General features: G+C 39.2%; 2 protein-coding genes across 8 annotated transcripts in view; one reads left to right on the forward strand and one right to left on the reverse strand.

Moving 5' to 3' along the window:
• edar (ectodysplasin A receptor) overlaps window positions 1-16762 on the forward strand; it is a 94794-nt gene extending 78032 nt beyond the window's left edge. For both annotated transcript variants that reach the window (XM_072263180.1, XM_072263181.1), the window contains exons 9-12: window positions 213-288; window positions 4528-4684; window positions 7753-7813; window positions 8213-16762. In XM_072263180.1, coding sequence (XP_072119281.1) covers window positions 213-288; window positions 4528-4684; window positions 7753-7813; window positions 8213-8547 — 629 coding nt within the window. In that variant the 3' untranslated portion in view covers window positions 8548-16762. The remainder of the gene's footprint in view (window positions 1-212; window positions 289-4527; window positions 4685-7752; window positions 7814-8212) is intronic.
• Window positions 12324-19098, reverse strand: part of LOC140200207 (coiled-coil domain-containing protein 138-like) — a 73948-nt gene continuing 67173 nt past the window's right edge. For 2 of the 6 annotated variants that reach the window (XM_072263175.1, XM_072263174.1), the window contains exons 14-15: window positions 16472-16610; window positions 12326-15657 (exon numbers count right to left, since the gene is read on the reverse strand). In XM_072263175.1, the coding sequence (XP_072119276.1) occupies window positions 15513-15657; window positions 16472-16610 (284 nt within the window). In that variant the 3' untranslated portion in view covers window positions 12326-15512. Of the gene's footprint in view, window positions 15658-16471; window positions 16611-18203; window positions 18333-19098 lie in introns of those variants that run through there. The other 4 variants (XM_072263177.1, XM_072263178.1, XR_011886575.1 and 1 more) reach the window with 4 other exon arrangements.

The raw sequence follows: 19098 nt of genomic DNA on the forward strand, positions 1-19098 counted from the left end.
TGAAAATAATAGAGGTAAAAATCACAAGTAGAAGTACAAAAAAGTAGCTGAGAAATTAAATTATCAAGGACCTTTAAACAGTTGTAGAGGAGCAAGAGATCTTCGAGCGAAAAATGCACAAATCACTAGAAATACTATCATATGCTTAAAACTATTTGCATCCATTCTGATTATCATTTAAATCTTGAGCTGATTTGTTTATTACTTTACAGAAAATATTGTAATATTCTCTGACAAAGAAGAATTTGATAATAAACTGAAGGCAGTTCCACCTAAGACTGAGAAAAGGTAAGTCAAATTGTATTGATTTCTGCAGTTTTTGGACTTCAATGACCAATTGACGTGGCTGAGGCAATATCAAAGACAGATTTATATTGAATAAAGTAAATCAAATGCATTAATTAACAGTACAGGAGGTGTTAGGTAACCAGTGGAAACCTTTGGGATCTGTGGTAGGTAGCTATGTCTACAGTAAGTGTCCGCAGCTTGAGGTACCTTGCCTAATTAACTTAAACTAGAGTCCAAGATTTGGACACTGAGAGAAAATGGGGAACTATAGACTAGTAACATCACTGGTAGCAAAATATTAAGAAGAATTGTAAATGTGCACCTGAAAAATAATAGTAGGATGACTTAAAATATTTCTGAGGTTGTGATAGTAGAACAGAAAGGGGGAAACCAGAGAAATGTATGTGTTCTGACTTTCATTAGGTCATTGATGAAGTGCTGTGCAAGTTGTTAAACAAAATTAGAGTATAAGCGATTGGGGACAATTTGCCATTAACTGAGGACTGGTCAAAAGTCAGACCATCAAGAGTAGAATGAAATAGGTAATCTTTTGCTGTGATTAAGGATCAGTTCTGGAGACCCTAGCTGTTCACTTTAAGTAGAAAATGCAGTGATTTAATTAGAAGGACCTAGCACAGATCACAAAATTAATGTTCAGGAACAGCAGGCATTTAGGAAAGCAAATGCAACATTGGCTTTAATGCAAAAGGATGCAAGAGTCAAGATTAAGGAAGAGTATGCTTTTGCAATAGGAGAGCAAAATTGATTTCTCACTTGGAGGAAATGTTCTGTAAGGTGAAATGAAGCAAACTGAGCTCATACTTAAGTTACAGAAAAAGTGCAGGTAAACAATGAGGTGCAGGATTGCAATGGGGTAGAATGTGAGAAGAAGAGTACACTTTATTATACTAGGGTATCTAGAGGATTATTCAATACTCTTTTAACAGTGGGGTTGAAGCAGCCCTTGAGTCAGGTTGTACGTGCTTTCAGGCTTTTGTATCTACTGCCCAGTGGGAATGGTGTAAAGAGAGCACGTCTGGGCTGGGTGGAGTCTTTGATTATGTTGGCAGCGTTACTGGAGAGTTCATGGTGGGAGGCTGGTTTCTGTGATGTGCAGAGCTGTTTCTACAACTCTGTAGTTTCTTGTGGTCACGCGCAAAGCGGCTGCTATATCAAGTTACCATAGCAATCAGAGAGAATGCTTTCTATGGTGCATCAATAAAAATCGGTAAGGTTTGACAGGGACTTACCAATTTTTTTTAGCCTTTTGAGAAAGTAGGGACATGAGTGAATTTTCTTGTCAATGTGGTTGGATAAGGACGGGCTGTTGATGTTCACTCCGAGAAACTTGAAACTCTCAACCTCAGCATCACTGAATGACACCAAGCTCTATCCTTCCTGTACTCTAACTGATTGTTATTTGAACTACACAGTCTAAAGACAAAGGCTAGCCATTCAGGTTTGAAACAGGAAGAAATTTCTTCACCCACAAAAATTCCTTAAGAGGCTGTGAAGGACCTGTTACCAAACATGCTGTCAAATGGAGATAATAGATTGTTTTTGGATATTAAGGGAAGAGTGGCATTGCAACAGAAGATCAACCAGTATGTTATAGATTGGTGGAGTAGAAGTTAATGGCTAACATTGCTTCTATTTGTTATGACAGAAGAGCATGGAGGTGGAAAACAATATTGCTTTCTGTAACCTTCTCTTGGCAAAGGATCAACACGAGAGATCACATTCTCAAAACCACTTAGATTAAAACTGATAAACTGTAAAGCTCATAGTTTTCATGTGAAATGTTTTATTTCCTTTTCAGTTGTACTCATTCCAAAAATACAGTATAGTGCAGGTTGCCAAATGTGTATATCTCCAAGTTTCTCCCTAGGCCCCATGTACAAAAAGAGCAGCCCATTTGCAATGGTCACCCACTAAGCATTTAATTACTGCCTTCCAATGTCCAAACAGTGCTTCTGGCAGATGAGATGTAATATGAATCCCACAAAATATTCAAAGTTCAAAGTAAATTTATTATCAAAGCACATATAGGTCACCATATACAACCTGAGATTCATTTTCTTGAAGAAAAATACTCAAAAATCCAATAACCATAATAGAATCAATGAAAGACCACACCTACTGAGCATCCAGCCAGTATGCAAAAGACAAAAACTGTGCAAATACAAACAAAAAAGTAATAATAAAAATACATAAATAATAAATATCAAGAACATCAAATGAATGTCAAGAACATGAAATGAAGAGTTCTTGAAAGTGAGTCCATAGGTTGTGGGAACACTTCACTGATGGTGCAAGTGAAGTTATCCCTGTTGATTCAAAAACCTGATGGTTGAGAGGTAATAACTGTTCCTAAGAATGGTGGTGTGTGTTCTGAGGCTCCTGTACCACCTTCCTGATGGCGGCAGTGAGAAGAGAAAATGACTTGGGTAGTGGGGGTTACTGCTGAAGGATACTACCTTTCCTGCTACAATGCTCTGTGGATATGCTGAATGGTGGGGAGGGCTTTACCCGTGATGGACTGGGCCACATCCACTAGTACTTGTAGGATTTTCTGTTCAGGGGTATTGGTGTTTCCATACCAGATGGTGATGCAGCCAATCAATATACTGTCCACCACACCGAACCTTCGCAATCTCTGAAAGAAGTAGAGGCACTGTTGTGCTTTCTTCATAATTGCACTTACATTCTGGGCCTGTGCCAGGTCCTCAAATGGTAACACTGAGGGAATTAAAGTTGCTGACCCTCTCCATCTCTGATCCCCTGATGAAGCCTGGCTCATGGACTTCTGATTTCCTCCTCCTTGAAGTCAATAATCAGCACCTTCCATTTGCCATGGAGGTGTTGAGGCAAATGTCTTGAAGCATATTGATTAGTTTTGAGGGGATGATAGTATTGGATGCTGAGCTGTATTTGATAAAGGACATCCTGATGTATGCATCTTTGTTGTTAAAATGTTCCAGGATTGACTGTAGAGGCAATTAGATGGCAGCAGCTGTGGACTTGTTGCACCAGTAGGCAAATTGGAGCAGGTCCAAATCACCTCTCAGGCAGAAATTGATATGTTTCATCACCAAACTCTCAAAATACTTCATCACTGTGGACATAAGTGCTACTGGATGACAGTCATTGAGGCAGGTCACCACATTGTTCTTAGACAGCTGTATAATTGATGCCTGCTTGAAGCAGGTGGGTACTTCAGACTGCTGAAGTGACTGATTAAGGACCTCAGTGAACACTCCAGTTGATCAGCACAGGTTTTTAGTATTTGGCCAGGTACCCATCTAGGCTGGATACTTTCCATGGGTTCACCCTCCTGAAAGATGCTTGCACATTGGTCTCAGAGATTGAAATTACAGGGTCATCGGTGCTGTGGGAGTTGTTGATGGTTCGTCCATGTTTTGACAGCCAAAGCAAGCATAGAAGGCATTGAGCTCCTCTGGAAGTGAAGCCCTGTTATCGCCAGTGTCACTTAATTTTACTTTATACAAGTTGATACCATTCAAACCCTGTTACAACTGTCAATCATCCTTCATTGATTCAAGTTTAGTCCAGAATTGCCACTTCGTATTATCAATTCCCTTTAATCAGAGAAATCAGTTCATTTATGCAAAGCTACATAAAGTGCTAGTACCTCATAACCATAGTCAGTATCATGTCTACATTTATCAGGTTGCATTGGAAGCAACCATTATTATTATATAAAAGTGTATTGAAATTTTATCATGTTACATATTTGTATGGAATAGCTAAAGAGGGACCATTTTCATTTTACAGAGGGTGCTCAACATGAGAGAGATTGAAAATTAGGGGAGTGGAACCTATTCTGATCTCTGTGAGTCGTGGTTAGTGTTTCTTTAGAAGCACAGGAATAAAATGTGTTGGTGTACCAGAGGACCAAGTTTAAATCTGCCAAAAGATTAGAAAAGTTCTTTTGCCAAACTTAAACTCGGTCCTCTGGTACATTAACTAATCTTAATACGATTCTACTTTATGGATTTCCAATATTTTAGTCTTGACTACCCTACTTTTTTTAGCACTTGGATAAATTTTAGGGTTGGTTAGATTCAGATAACTATTTTTAAGTAGAATGTTTAACTACTCCACAGAATTGCAGAATCTCAAGATATTTCAGTACCAATTAATCTCAACATAAATTACCCTGTTTTATGCATGCAAGTTCCTGTCATATTCATGTTCACAAAATGCTTTTATCCACAGTGAAAACGATGCTTCCTCAGAAAATGAGCAACTTTTGAATCGGAGTATGGATAGTGATGAAGAGGCTGCATTAGATAAGCGAGGAATGTCCGATTTGTGTCTCCTGTCATTGGTTCCTTTAACTAGAGAAAAATCAACAAACGCTAAAGCATGTGGGGTAAGACTTTTAAACTCAAATTAAAGAGTAGTTGAGAGGATCTGAGAAAATTGTGCATTAGTCTACAGGCAGATTTATAGCAATTAAAGGAGTCACCTTGCAGTCAGACTACTGGTCTTGCCTTAACTGCACCTACTATCAGAAACAGCATTAATCCTGCTCCTGCTGATCATAGAAAGATGTAAATTGGGTTTCTCATCTCACCTCCAGTGCCTCTACCATGTTCTCCATGTGGCTGCATGGGATTCTTCTGGGTGTTACGGTCTCTTTGCACTTTCCAAAGAGTGGGTGACTTGGCAATTTAAGTTGCCGCTAGTTTAGACAGATCAAATAGGGGAAACTGTTTTTATGAATATGTGAGAGAAGATGGCTTAAAAGGAAATAAATGGGGAATGGAATTGATGGGATTGTTCTACAAGTAGCCAAAGATGTAAGAACTGCTTCATTCCCACTTCTGAACTAATCACCTCTTCTACATCCCCTTGCCAGTAGTGCTTCCATATTCTCAGACTCTCAATTCAACTTCTCCTCGTTATCCTGTTATTGTCACTTTACTATTTCTTTTTTGCCATAAGGCATTGGAGCCTTTGGCTAATTGAGTTTGCTCTGCCAGTTGATTATGGTTGATTTATTCTCCCTCTTAACTCCTCTATCCTGCCCTCTTTCAAAGTCAAAGTAAATTTATTGTCAAAGTGCATGTCTGTCACCCTGAGATACATTTTATTGCAGGCATATTCAATAAATCCAAAATAGAATCAATGATAGACCGCCTCACCTGGGCAATCAACTAGTGTACAAAAGACAACAAACTGTGCAAATACAAAAGAAAGAATAATAAATAAATAAGCAATAAATATAGAGAACATGAGATAAGAGTCCTTGAAAGTGAATCCATAGGTTATGGGAACATTTCAGTGATGGGGCAAATGAAGTTGAGTGAAGCTATCCCCTCTAGTTCAAGAGCTTGATGGTTGAGGGCTAATAATTGTTCCTGAACCTAGTTGTGTGAGTCCTGAGGCTCATACACCTTCCTCCTGATGGCAGCAGCAAGACCTGGGCGCTGGGGCCCCTGTTGATGAATACTGCTTTCTTGCGACAAAGCTCCATGTAGATGTGCTCAGTTGTGGGGAAGGCTTTCCCTGTGATGACTGAGGTGTATCAATACTTTTGTTGAATTTTCCATTCAAGAATATTGGTGTTTCCATTCCAGAATATTGGTGTTTCCATTCCAGGCTGTGATGTAGCCAGTCAATATACTCTCCACTGCACATCTATAGAAGTTCATCAAAGTTTCAGATGTCATGCCCAACCTTCACAAACTCCTAAAGAAGTAGAGGCACTGCTGTGCTTGCTGCTTAAATGCAGTTGCGTGCTGGGCACAGGACAGGTCCTCCCAAAAGCTAACGATGAGGAATTTAAAATTGCTGACCCTCTCCATCTCTGACCCTCTGAGGACTGGTTCATGGACCTCTGGTTTCCTCCTCAAGTCAATAATCAACTCCTTAGTCTTGCTGACATTGAGTAAGAGGTTGTTGTGGCGCCACTCAGCTAGATTTTCAATCTCTCTCCTATATGCTGATTCGTCACCATCTTTGATTCAGCCTATGACAGTGGTGTCATCAGCAAACTTGAATATGGCATTGGCGCTGTGCTTAGCCACACAGTCATAAGTATAAAGCAAGTAGAAAATGGGCCTAAGCACACAGCTTTGTGGTGCACCTGTGCTGAATGAAATTGTGATGAAGATGTTGCCAATCCAAGCTAACTGGGATCTGCAAGTGAGGAAATTGAAGATCCAATTGCACAAGGAGGTATTGAGGCCAAGGTCTTGAAGCTTACTGAATAGCTTTGAGAGGGTGATACTATTGAATGCCAGGCAGTGGTGGATAAGGAGTATTCTGATGTGTGTATCTTTGCGGTCCAGATGTCTCAGGGTTGAATGAAGAGCCTGTGAGATGGCATCTGCCACGGACCTGTTGCACCAGTAGGCAAACTACTTCTCAGGCAGCTGCTGATATACTTCATCATCAACCTTTCAAAACACTTCATCACTTTGGATACAAATACTACTGGATGATAGCCATTGAGGCAGGTTACCATGTTCTTCTTAGGCACCAGCATAACTGAAGCCTGCTTGAAGTAGTTGGGTACCTCAGCCTGCTGAAGTGATTGGTTAAAAATCTCAACAAAAACTCTAGCCAGTTGATCAGCATGGGTCTATAGTTCTTGGCCAGGTACCCTATCTGGGTTGGATGTTTTTTGTGGGTTCAGCCTCCTGATCATCTGTCTCAGAGACTGAGACCATAGGAGCATTGGGGCTATGGGAGTTTGTGATGGTTCCTCCATGTTTAGCATAGAAGGCATTGAGCCATCTGGAAGCAAACCTCTGTTGTCACCTATGTCACTTGATTTTACTTTATAAGAGGTATCTCAAGTACTTCATTATAGTCAGCTGCTGGTGGTATGTAAACTCTGGTGAGGATCATGGATGAGAACTCTCTAGGTAAACAGAATGGACAGCATTTGATCGTTAGGTCTTCAAGTTCAGGGGAACACATTTGACAAAACTGCCACATCAGAGCACCACTAAGTGTTTACCATGAAACATACACCTCTACTTTTGGCCTTTTCTGAATCAGCAGTTCAATCCATCCTGTGAATTGAGAAGCCTTTGGGCGTGATAGCCATATCTGGTATGCTGGGAGTAAGCTATACCAGATTAAACATACAACATAACAGTCTCTCATGTTCCTTCAGTAATCTTGCCCTCAGGTTCTTAATTTTGTTCTCCAACAACTGCATGTTTGCTAATAAGATAGTGTGCAGACCTCCACTTTAAATATACCCAATGACTTGGCCTCCACAGATATATGTGGCAACGGATTCCATCTTTGCACCCTTCTGTTGTTTTACAGTGCAAACTCTACTACACTGTATCCAACATTCACATTGCTTTTTATACATCTCTCTCTCACACGACAATTGGTAATTTTGTACAGCAATCATCATTTGCTTTATTTTCCCCAAATGTAGAATCTTCCAATTGTAAATTGGCTTTATTTTTCCAGATACAGTCACGTAGGGAAAAGATACTTGAATTATGCAAGAAAGTGTGCAGTTTCACAGAAGGTAAGAGCTGAAATGTGTTTGCAGACAGTTGTGTATTTAATACTTCAGTTATGAGTAATATTATAAATATTGATTAAACTTTGTTTACATTTTTCATTTAAAGAATCTGATAATTTCTGATACGTATCAGAATACAAGGCTGTTGGTCCTCAATACAATTAATAACAGTATGTAGGGAATTTATCACTGACAACATACCCAAATATAAATAAGAAGTTTGTTATTTAGTTTTGTAGATTTTAAATAGCTCTAGCAGACAGTATCACATTTTATTACTAATCTAAAAATGCATTAAAACTGTGGTTTGAGATGTAGAGCAGATGATGGAACACTACTGCATATCTCAGAATTTTGGAAGTTATATATTTTTGTTTGAATTCATTTAATTCCTATTTACAGGACTCAGCCCTACAGAATTACCATTTGATTGCCTTGAGAAAACCAGCAGAATGTTGAGTGCCACATACAGCACGGATAAAGCTATTGTAAAAACATGGCGCCATCTCGCAGAGAGCTTTGGACTGAAGAGGGATGAAATAGGTGGAATGACAGAAGGAATGCAACTCTTTGATCGTATAAGCACAGCAGGTTACAGCATCCATGATCTGTTGACAAGACTTGTGCATATTGAAAGAATGGATGCTGTGGAAGCCTTGTGTACGGATGTTCTAGAGTACACACAGGGTCTACCAATCACCAATCCTGCCATCTTAACCAAATGTCTGAATTTGTAGACAAGAGCCACAGAATATAAAAAAGTTAGTAAATCAAAAATGTTGTGTTTCATTTTACCAGGGATTCCAAGACCAGTGAAACAAAATTCTACAGACTTTCCATTTAAATTTAATTCTTATTCAGGCGCCTGACCTGTTTTAACTGATAGTGTTATTAAGAGGCATTAGGGAACAATTTTGAAAGGTCAAATGCATTTGAAAAACGTTTTAGAATATCAAAAGCACAGATTTAATTTTGTTCTTTTTATAATGCATCAAGTGGAAGGAAAAATAAACAAAAACAAGAAAGGCTGAAGAAGAATGGAAATGTGGCTGCAAACTAAATTACTCCAAATCATCTTCCATTAACTGGGGATTTTTTCTAACACTATTTCCTGTAGTAAAGCAGAACTCATGCAATGTTAAGAAAGACTAAATAATACCATTGGATCCAGGCCTTCCCAATTGTAGCATATGGTCAACTTGTGAGACAGTTGCTTGCATGATACCATACTTACTATTTATTTACATCAATCCTTCTCAAAGTTAGAACAGAACAGTACAGCACAGTCCAGTCCCTTCAGCCCATGATGTTCTGCTTATCCTTTAATCTACACCAAGATCAATCTAACCCTTCCCTCTCCCATGGCCCTCCATTTTCCTTTTATCAACTGCCTATGTAAGAGTCTTTTAGATGTCCCTAATGTATCTTCCTTTACCATCATCCATGGCAGCACGTTCCAAGTACCCATCACTCTGTGTAAAAGAAAACCTTCCACTGACATCTATGCTATACTTTCCTCTAATCACCTTAAAATAATGCTCCCTCATATTAACCATTTCCACCCTTGGAAAAAGTTTCTGGCTCTCCACTCTATGTCTCAATCATCTTGTACACCTCTGTCAAGTCACCTCTCATCCTCCTTTGCTCCGAAGGAAAAAACCTTTCCTCATAACCTCTCCAACCTTTCCTCATAAGACATGCTATCTACAGTAATCCAGGCAGCATTCTGGTAAATCTCCTCTGCACTCTCTCTAAAACTTCCACATACTTCCTATGAGGAAACCACACTGAACATAATACTCCAAGTGTGGGATAACAGGACCTTTATTGATCTGCTACAATACCTCATGGCTCTTGAACTCAATCCTCTGACTAAAGCCCATATGCTTCTTAATCATTCGATCAACTTGTGCAGCAACTTTGAGGACTCTATATACAGTAGGTGGACCCTAAGATCCCTCTGCTCCGTCATACTGCTAAGAAACCTGCCACTAACCCTGTACTCTGCCTTCAAGTTTGACCTTCCAGAGTGTCTCACGTTACACTTTTCCTGATTGAACGTAATATGTCACTTCTCAGCCCAGCTCTGCATCGGATCAATGTCTATTGTAACCTATAGCCTTCTACACTATCCACACCACCAACTTTTGTGTCCTCTGCAAACTTACTAACCCACCCTTTCAGTTCCTCATCCAAGTCATTTGTAAAAATCACAAAGTGCAGAAATCCCCAACAGATCCCTCACTGGTCACTGACCTCCAAGGAGAATAAGCTCCATCTACTACCACACTATACCTTCTGGGGTTTTTCCTGTCCAGCCCTGAGAATTTGCCTATCCTAATTTTTCAAAAGTTCTAGCATGTGTGTTTTCCTAATGTCAACACATTCAAGTATATCAGCTTGTTTTACACGGTCCTCACAAACGTCAAGGTCCCTCTCACTGATGAATACTGAAGAAACTTATTAAGGACCTCTCCCACCTCCTCCAACTCCAGGCACATTTCCTCTACTATCCCTGATTGGTCTTGCCCTCACTCTGGCCATCCTCGTTTTTCACATACACATAGGATAGCTTGGAGTTTTCTTTAATCATAATCACCAAGGCCTTCTCATGCCCCATTCTTGCTCTCCTCTGCATCTATTCTTCAGATCCATCCTGGCTACCTTGTAACGCTCTAAACAATGTCTGAACTTTGCTTCCTAAACCTTAAGTAAGCTCCCCCCCAACCAGATGTTCCACATCTCCTGTTAACCATGGTTCCTTCACCCTACCATCCTTTCCATGCCTCATCCAGTTACCTAGACAAGTTCTCCCTCAACTGTAATATTTCCATCATGCATTTCCCTGAGTACATGTTTCCAATTTGCGTTCCCCAGTTCCTGCCTAATAGTATCATAATTCCCCTTCCCTTAATTAAATACTCTTGAATACGGTCTGCTCCAATGCCTGTCCAAAACATTAGTAAAGGTCAGAATTGTGGTCACTGTCTCTGAAATGTTCACCCAGCAAGAGAAGTCTCCTGACCAGGCTCATTGACTAGTACCAGATTCAGCATGGCCTTCTCTCTATTTAGCCTACCTTCATGTTATGTAATTCTGCCCCATCTAAACCTTTTGCACTAAGGAAGTACCAATTAACATTAAGGAAGTTGAAATCATCTATGACAACAACCCTGTTATTTTTGCACCTTTCCAAAATCTGCCTCCTGATCTGCTCCTCTGTGTCTCTTTTGCTATTGGAGGGTCCCAATAGAGTGATTGTTCCCTTCCTGTTCTGACTTCCACCCACATTGACTCAGTTGACATTCCCTCCATGACATCCTCCCTTTCTGCAGCTGTGACAACGATCCCTGATTAGCAATGCACTTTCCCACCTCTTTTACCTCACTTCCTGTCTCTTTTGAAACATCTGAACCTTGGAATATAGAGCAGCCATTCCTGCCCTTGTGACAGCCAAGTCTCTAATGACCACATTATAGTTCCATGAACTGATCCATGCTCTGTTATTTTACTACTTGCATTAAAATAGACACATTTCAACCAATCCAGCTGACAGCAATTAATGCCCTTTCCATTGGCCATCTTTCCTCACAGTCTCTCTACACTTGTATCTAGCTTTACACCAATTGCTCCATCCTCTAACCTATCACTCTAGGTCCCAACCCCCTGCCAAACTGTTTCAAACCCTCCCCAAGAACTCTAGTAAATCTACCCATAAGGATATTGCCCCCCCCCCAAATTCAAGTTCTGGTGTAATCTGTTCCTTTTGTACAGGTCATGCCTTCCCCAGAAGAGATCTCAATGATCCACAAGTCTGAAACCCAGTCGCTGCACTAATTCTTCAGCCACACATTCAACTACCATCCTATTTTTAACCTCACTGGTGCATGGCACAGGCAACAATCCAAAAATTACTACCTTTGCAGCAAGGAGGCAAAATACTCTCTGGAAGTCTCCTTCACATCTACAAAATTACCTGTCTGTTCCCCTAACCATTGAATCCGTCATCACCAGAGCTCTTCTCTTCTCACACCTTCCTTTCTGAACTACAGAGACACACCCTGGGCTCAGAAGCGTTCCTGAGTTAAGTGTCCTCCCCGCTGCCTCCCCAGCCCCAGCCAACAGTATCCAAAGTGGCATACTTGTTATTGAGGGATATAATAGCATAGGGATACTTTGTGCTATCTATTTCCTTTACTTCTCCTGACAGGTACCCAGCTATCTGCCTCCTGCAACCTGTGTGACCACCTCCTGTAGCTCCATTCTATCACCTTATTTTTTTGAATAAGCTATGGGTCATAGAGTTCCAGCTCTAGTTCTCTAATATGGTCTATAAAGAGCAGTATCCAGATGCACTTCTTGCAGGTGTAGCAGTCAAGGAGACAGGATATCACCCGCATAGTGCATGAGCAGCATACCACTAAACTGGGATCCATTCTCACTTCTCTACCTAGGCACTAATAAAGAAAGAAACAAACTTCAATCTAGCCTCTGCTTCTCCTTGTTGAAGCCTCTGGAGATAAAGCCTCATTTCCCCACTCTAACCCTGTCCCACTCCAACAATGGTCATTCCACTTAACCTGAACTTCTTTTTACGGTCTTAATACATGATCTCAAGCTGCACAAAACATCCAACAGGCCCTGCTCACTGGTTAGATCTGGCATTTACTCCTTTTCAAATCTGGATTTTCTAAATACTTCTAAAAATTCAGTTTGTTATTGATTACAAAAATATAACATTGTTAATCTTATGCTAAAATACATTATTTAATGAAAATGTTATTTAAAATACATAATTTCTATCTCTGATGTGAAATTAACTAAATACAATTTGCTAATTATCACCTTGCATCATTTCAAGTCCCTTGGGAATATACTGTTTTAATATTTTTGCATTACCTTTTGTATTTAAATATGTTAAGTAAATATTTAGCACTACACTGCATACTGTATAATACAATTTATTTGTTTTGGCAAACTGACAAGCTGGCATCAGGCGAAAGCACTAAGCTACAATATTATGCAACTCTATCATAAACATAGATTTTCATGCAGTATCAAAATATTAAGAACTTGTTTAAATCTTTAGATCCACTATTGCTAACAGCTGCAGTGTTAAGCTTGCTCCTGCCTGTTTCTCGTACATCATAATTTAGGTATTCAAAATGTAAAATCCTATAAAAACTCTTGGTGAACCATATAGTGTGAACATTGTGATACACCAACTGAAGGATTAGCAGGGATATTTTTAATTAAAAATGAACCTGTGACAAATCCATAAATCTTGGTTAATTAATATCTATTATTTTTAATTAAAGGTCCAATCATTTTTCCATCATCAATAGTTGCTTTCTGAAATTAGGGGGAAAGCACACACATTACCCAATGGGAATAAACACTGAAAAACTGATTAGCTGCTCTCCATTAAACTATAGACAGATATTCTCAGACCTGGTTTCAAGTTCATCTAGAAATAAACTATGTATAAATATTCAAATTCACATACCATGAGACAAAGCTTAAAAAAAAAATCAATAAATTGAATTTATAATGGTACAATCTCTATTACTATCAGTATAAAAACTCTCATCAGCCACTAAAATCTCTTAAAAGATAGCTGATGCAATGATATGGTACACCTAAATGCCAATGAAGCTCTTATAATGGTAGTAATAATAAATAATTTTGAAGAAAATTTTAAATCTCACAGTGTTTAAAGTGTATTCTAGTTACAGAATACGGATAACTTTTAGTTATCTGAAAATGAGTAAAAGGCTTGGAAATAATGGCTGAACTTTAATGTCTTTCCCAGTGATGATTGCTTAGGATTCGTGGCTTCAGGTCGATGTGAAGATATTAGCAAAAAAGAAAAGCATTTTAGAAGGACGCATTTCAATTAATTAGAATCAGAATCTGGTTTAATATCACTGGCATATGTCGTGAAGCTTGTTGTTTTGCAGCATCAGTACATTGCAATGGATGATAACAAAAACTATAAATTAAAATGTATATAAAAAATGTAATTAAATAAGCAGTGCTGAAAAGAGGAAAAGTACTGAGGTAATGTTCTTAAGTTCATTGTCCATTCAGAAATCTGATGGCAAATGGGAACAAGTTGTTCCTGAAACACTGAGTGTGTGTCTTCAGATTCTCGTACCTCTTCTTTTATGGTATAAATAAGAGAGCATGAATTGCATGATGGGGGTGTTTAATGATGGATGCCGCCATTTTGAGGCGTCACCTTTTGAAGGTGTCCTGGATGCTGGGAAGACTAGTGCCCATGATAGAGCTGGCTGAGGTTGCAACTTTCTGCAGCTGACAGCAAAATCCAAACTGTTTGAGGAATTCATTGGGTCGAGCAGTATCTGTTGTTGGGGAATGAATTGTTGTTTCAGGTTGAGAACCTGCATCCAGTCTGGGATTGGAAGGAGATGATAGCCAGTATAAAGAGGAGAGCAGGAGGGGTGAGACAGAGGCCTGTGGGTGATAGGTGGATTGAGGAAGGGTGAAGGATGATGGGCAGATGCAGCCTAATGAAGGAAGGAGGGGAGTGTAGTTAGAAGACACAGACAGGTGGAGGCTAGATAGATACAGATAAGGAATAAAAAGACAGATGGAACCAGGTCTGGGTGGGGGAGCAAGCATGAAGGTAGAGAGAGCTGCTGAAGAGTTATAAGTGAAGAAGTTCCAAGTGCTGGAAAGTGATGACTAAGGAAGGTGTTAATGGGAAGCATTAAGGGATTGATGGAAGACCAGCTTGAACCAATAAGAGGGAATCTGTTGACTGAAGTTATGTATTGCAAGTAGATGATTTCAGAAGTGGAGGGGATGAAAATTGGTAATGAGGGGCTGGAAGAGGGATTTAGAGAAAGGGAAAAGAAATGGGAAGACCATAGGTGGATTGGATGGAGAGACTGGATGTGGGACGGGTGCTGAGGAGTAAGGAAACAAGAACTAAGTGTTACCTGAAAACTACCTAGACAGAGTAAGAGATGTTCTTCAAGTTTGCATCAGGTCTTACCTTGGCAGTGGAGATCACTTGGGGATGGAAAGTGGATCCAATTGGAGCTCAGAGACCCATGCATTGTGTAACCCATGGAAGTATGAGAAACAATTAAATATGCTATCAAGGCATGCATGTCTCTCTGCATGTGGGGACTGAATTTTTTTATATGCAAATCCCCTGTATTGAATTGTATTCTGTTTTTTTCTTTGAAATTGGATTGCATGAGCAACAAAAGCATGGTACTACATCCTTTTTGGTGGTATTTGTTGAGGGAAAGGTATCTGAAAAATACGCAAATAAGGAATCTGTTCATCTTCATCCCAAACTGATGGGAAAGACAGAACTAGGGTCCCATCAAAGATCTCAGCTTCACTCAATTTTCTACAGGGCGCAAGTCCTGACGAGAAGCAGAGCCACAATTGTCTAAATAAGTGGCTATAAATATTAATAATATTTTGATGAGTAGTCTCAATTCTTTAGAGGCAAAATCTAAAATACATGGAAGAAACTTTCTTTTCAATTTATTTGGGTTTCATTAAAAATATGCATATTTAAACATGGTCTATTGAAGTATGATGAATTATTATATCTCTAATATACAGAAAGCTTACGAGCAGTTATAACAGTACAAATAGCATTACTGAGTTTCTTGGTTTGACATCCATTGATTTGAATGACTTTTGCCCAGACTGCTAGCTAGGCAGTGCCTTTGATTATACCCAGGTTAAACAAAATAGACTGAAGATTTTTGATCAGAAATGTGTGCTCTGGATTCATTGTCCTGTGCAACTCTTGAACGAAGATGTGGATTGAAAACAATTCAAATAATTTCTTATTATTCCTGTCAAAAAAAAACATTTAAGTTAGTTTTTCTGTTCACTCATGTTACACTTTATTACTGAAGGTTTAGATAACTTGAACTGAATTTGAAGATAAGGTATTTAATTATCTCATGAATAGTCAAGGATATTGAATTAAATATCCAACTAACTGCAACAAATAATCTCAGGTATTATTGTTAACATCAACATTGTTCACCTATTTTAATCTCTCTGAAGCAGGGTTCATGCCTAACATATAGAGTTACTCCTCTGCTCCCATATTCATTAAACTCCTGGGTTATCTTCTCCCACTGCCCACCATCTGAAAATCTTGACACTGTCTCTCACATCATTCAGCATTTCAAATGCCTAATAGCATCTATTCCAACCAAAAGGAATCTCTCTGTAGGAGTGTGTTCCAGTTGCAAGTAGAGCCAAATAGCTTTAAGAAGAGCTCACCAACCAATGAATCAATTTTCTGCTATTGCATCCAGCCAGTCAACACAGACTGGACACTGCAATGGTAGAATTGAGCAACTAGGATTTCATTCAGCACAGATTAATTTTGCATGAATATTCTCTTTCAAGGCCAGAAAAATAGTGCACAATATATCTAAGTACTTCAGTGTGGTGTATGTAGGCATGTAGTGACGGAGGTCCTGTACAAGATAAAGTCTACCTTCTGGGATCTAGTGTAAACATGCCAGGTAATCAATGGCAAATTATGAACAAAATCCATCTAAAATAATGATCAAAATTACGTTAAAAATTTGTATCTACACTCGGTACAATGTCAACAATACAGTCACTTCAGCTTGATAAAACTTTTCATACTTTATTTTAGAAAGTTTCTGCAGAATTATGCTGAGTTTCTCCAGTATTTGTATCTCCAATTTTGAGCTTTTCAGTAGCATGGAACAAGTGCAGAACCAAGATTCACTGCTACACGCCTCGAGAAAATCCTGCAAATACCCTGCACGGAAATAGGAAGACGCTATGATACCCAGTATTATAGCAAGCTTATTTCATTCTATACTTTTAGAATGTAATGATTTGAATCTTTCTGTTATGTAACTGCAAAGCGTGTCATTCTTTGCATCTTTTATACCATTAAAGTTGACCATTTAGCATACAGCATAAACTTATTCTATTAAATGATACAGTAAATTATTGAGTTAATATGAATTGGATGCAAAGAACAACAGTAATACATCAAATTGAAATTGGGTGGCAATGCCAGTAATGTCACAACAACTCAGTTGTTGTCAGACCAAACATCAGAATGAAGAAAGACATTTGAACAAAGTGACTTTGACTGTGGAATGATTGTTGGTGCCAGAACGAGTGGTTTGAGTATCTCAGAAACTGCTGATGTCCTGGAAACTAGAGTTAAACAGGATGGTGCAAAAAAAAAGTATCCAGTGAGTGGCAGTTCTGTGGGTAAACACTCCTTGTTAATGAAAGAGGTCAGAGGAGAATGACTCAAGCTGAAAGGAAAGTCAGTGGCTCAAACAACCACACACTATAACAGTGACATGCAGAAGAGCATCTCTGAGTGCACAATTCATCAAGCCTTGAAATGGATGGGCTAGCAGAAGATCACAAACATGCACTCAGTGGCCACTTTATTAGGTACAGGAAGTACCTAATAAAGTCACTGAATGTGTAACACAGAATGTTCAAAGGAACAAGTGAGGAGATTGCTAGGGCTTTGACAAAGATCTGTGTGTGTCCTCACAGGCAAGATCTTGGAGAACTAAACAGTAGCAAATGTTGTGCAAGGGAAATAGGGGTAACTTGGGTAATTACACCCGAATGTAGTGGGGGGGAAGCTATTGGAGATGATGCTGAGGGATAGGATTTATGCAACTTTGAAAAGGTTTAGCCTACTTAGGGACAGTCAGCATGGCTTTGTGTGGGAATGAATGTTCTTTCTGTACAATAATTGAGTGTTTGGAGGAAATGACAAAGGTACTTGATGAGGACAAGGCAGTGGATATCATCTACATGGACTTCAGTAAGGCATTTGATAACGTTCTTCATGATTAGTTGATTTAGAAAATAAAGATGCTGGGATCCTAGGTGAATTGCAAGGTTGGATTTGGAACCGGCTTGCCCATAGAAGATATAGAATAGGGATGGGAGACTGTTATTCTGAGTAGAAATCAGTGACCAGTGGTGCTTTGTCAGGATCAGTGCTGGGACCTTTGTTGATTGTTTGTAATGTATATCAATGACTTGGCTGAGTTGTACATGGGTGGATTAACAAGTCTGCAGATAACACCAAGATTGGTGGAGTTGTGGACAGTGTAAAGGACTATCAAAGAATACAGCTGGATATAGACCAGTTACAGTTATGGGCAGAGAAGTGGCAGATGGAACTTAATTGAGATAGGTATGAAGTATTGAACTTCGGCAGGTCAAATGAAAGGAGAAAGTATACAGTTAATTCTAGACTCCTTAAATAGCATTGAAGTACAGAAGAATCTTAGAATCCAAGTCTATAGTTCACTGAACGTGGTTACATAAGTGGATATATTGATTAAAGTGACATATGGCATGCTTACCTTCACTAGTAGGAGTTTTGACTCTAAGACTAAGGAAGACATGCTGCAGCTATACAAAATTTCAGTCAGAATACAACTAGAGTTTTGTGTGCAGCTCTGTTTACCCAATTACAGGAGGGATACTGAGACTGTGGAAAGAGTGCAGTAAAGTTTACCAGGACGTTGTGTTGATTAGAGCATATCAGCAAAAAGAGAAAGTTTGACAAACATGGATTGTTCTCCCAAGACTTTCAAAGGCTTTAAAATTATAAGAAGCAGAGATAAGATTGACAGTCAAAATACTTTCACCCATGGTGATCATCGTTGGTTCTGGAGGTTTTCAATATATAGTAGATTGGGAAAATCAGGTTGCTGCTGGATGCCAAGAGATGGAATTTGTAGAGTGCCTACAAGATGGCTTTTTTAGAGCAGCTTGAGGTCGAGCCCACTACAGAAAAGTCAGTTCTGGATTGGGTGTTATGTAATGGACCAGATTTGATTTAGGGGCCTTTATGTAAAAGGAACCCTTATGAGGCAGTGATCATAATATGATAGATTTCACCCTGCAGATTGAGAAGGAGTAGCTAAAACTGGATATATCGGTATTACAGTTGAGTAAAGGTAACTACAGAGGCATGAGAGAGGAACTTTCCCAAGTTAATTGGAAGGATACCGGTAGGTATGACACTAGAGCAGCAATGGCTGGAGTTTCTAAGAGTTATTTGGAAGACATAGAATCAATTCATCCCAAAGAAGCAGCAGCATTCTAAAGGAAAGATAAAGCAGTGGCTGACAAGGAGAGTCAAAGAGCATAAAAGCAAGAGAGGACAAAAGTGTGGTAAAAACTAGTGTGAAGCTAGAGATTGGGAAGCTTTTAAAACCCAATAGAAAGCAACTAAAAACGCAGAAGGAGAG

Source organism: Mobula birostris, chromosome 7 (genome assembly GCF_030028105.1).
Source record: "Mobula birostris isolate sMobBir1 chromosome 7, sMobBir1.hap1, whole genome shotgun sequence".
NCBI lineage: Eukaryota > Metazoa > Chordata > Chondrichthyes > Myliobatiformes > Myliobatidae > Mobula > Mobula birostris.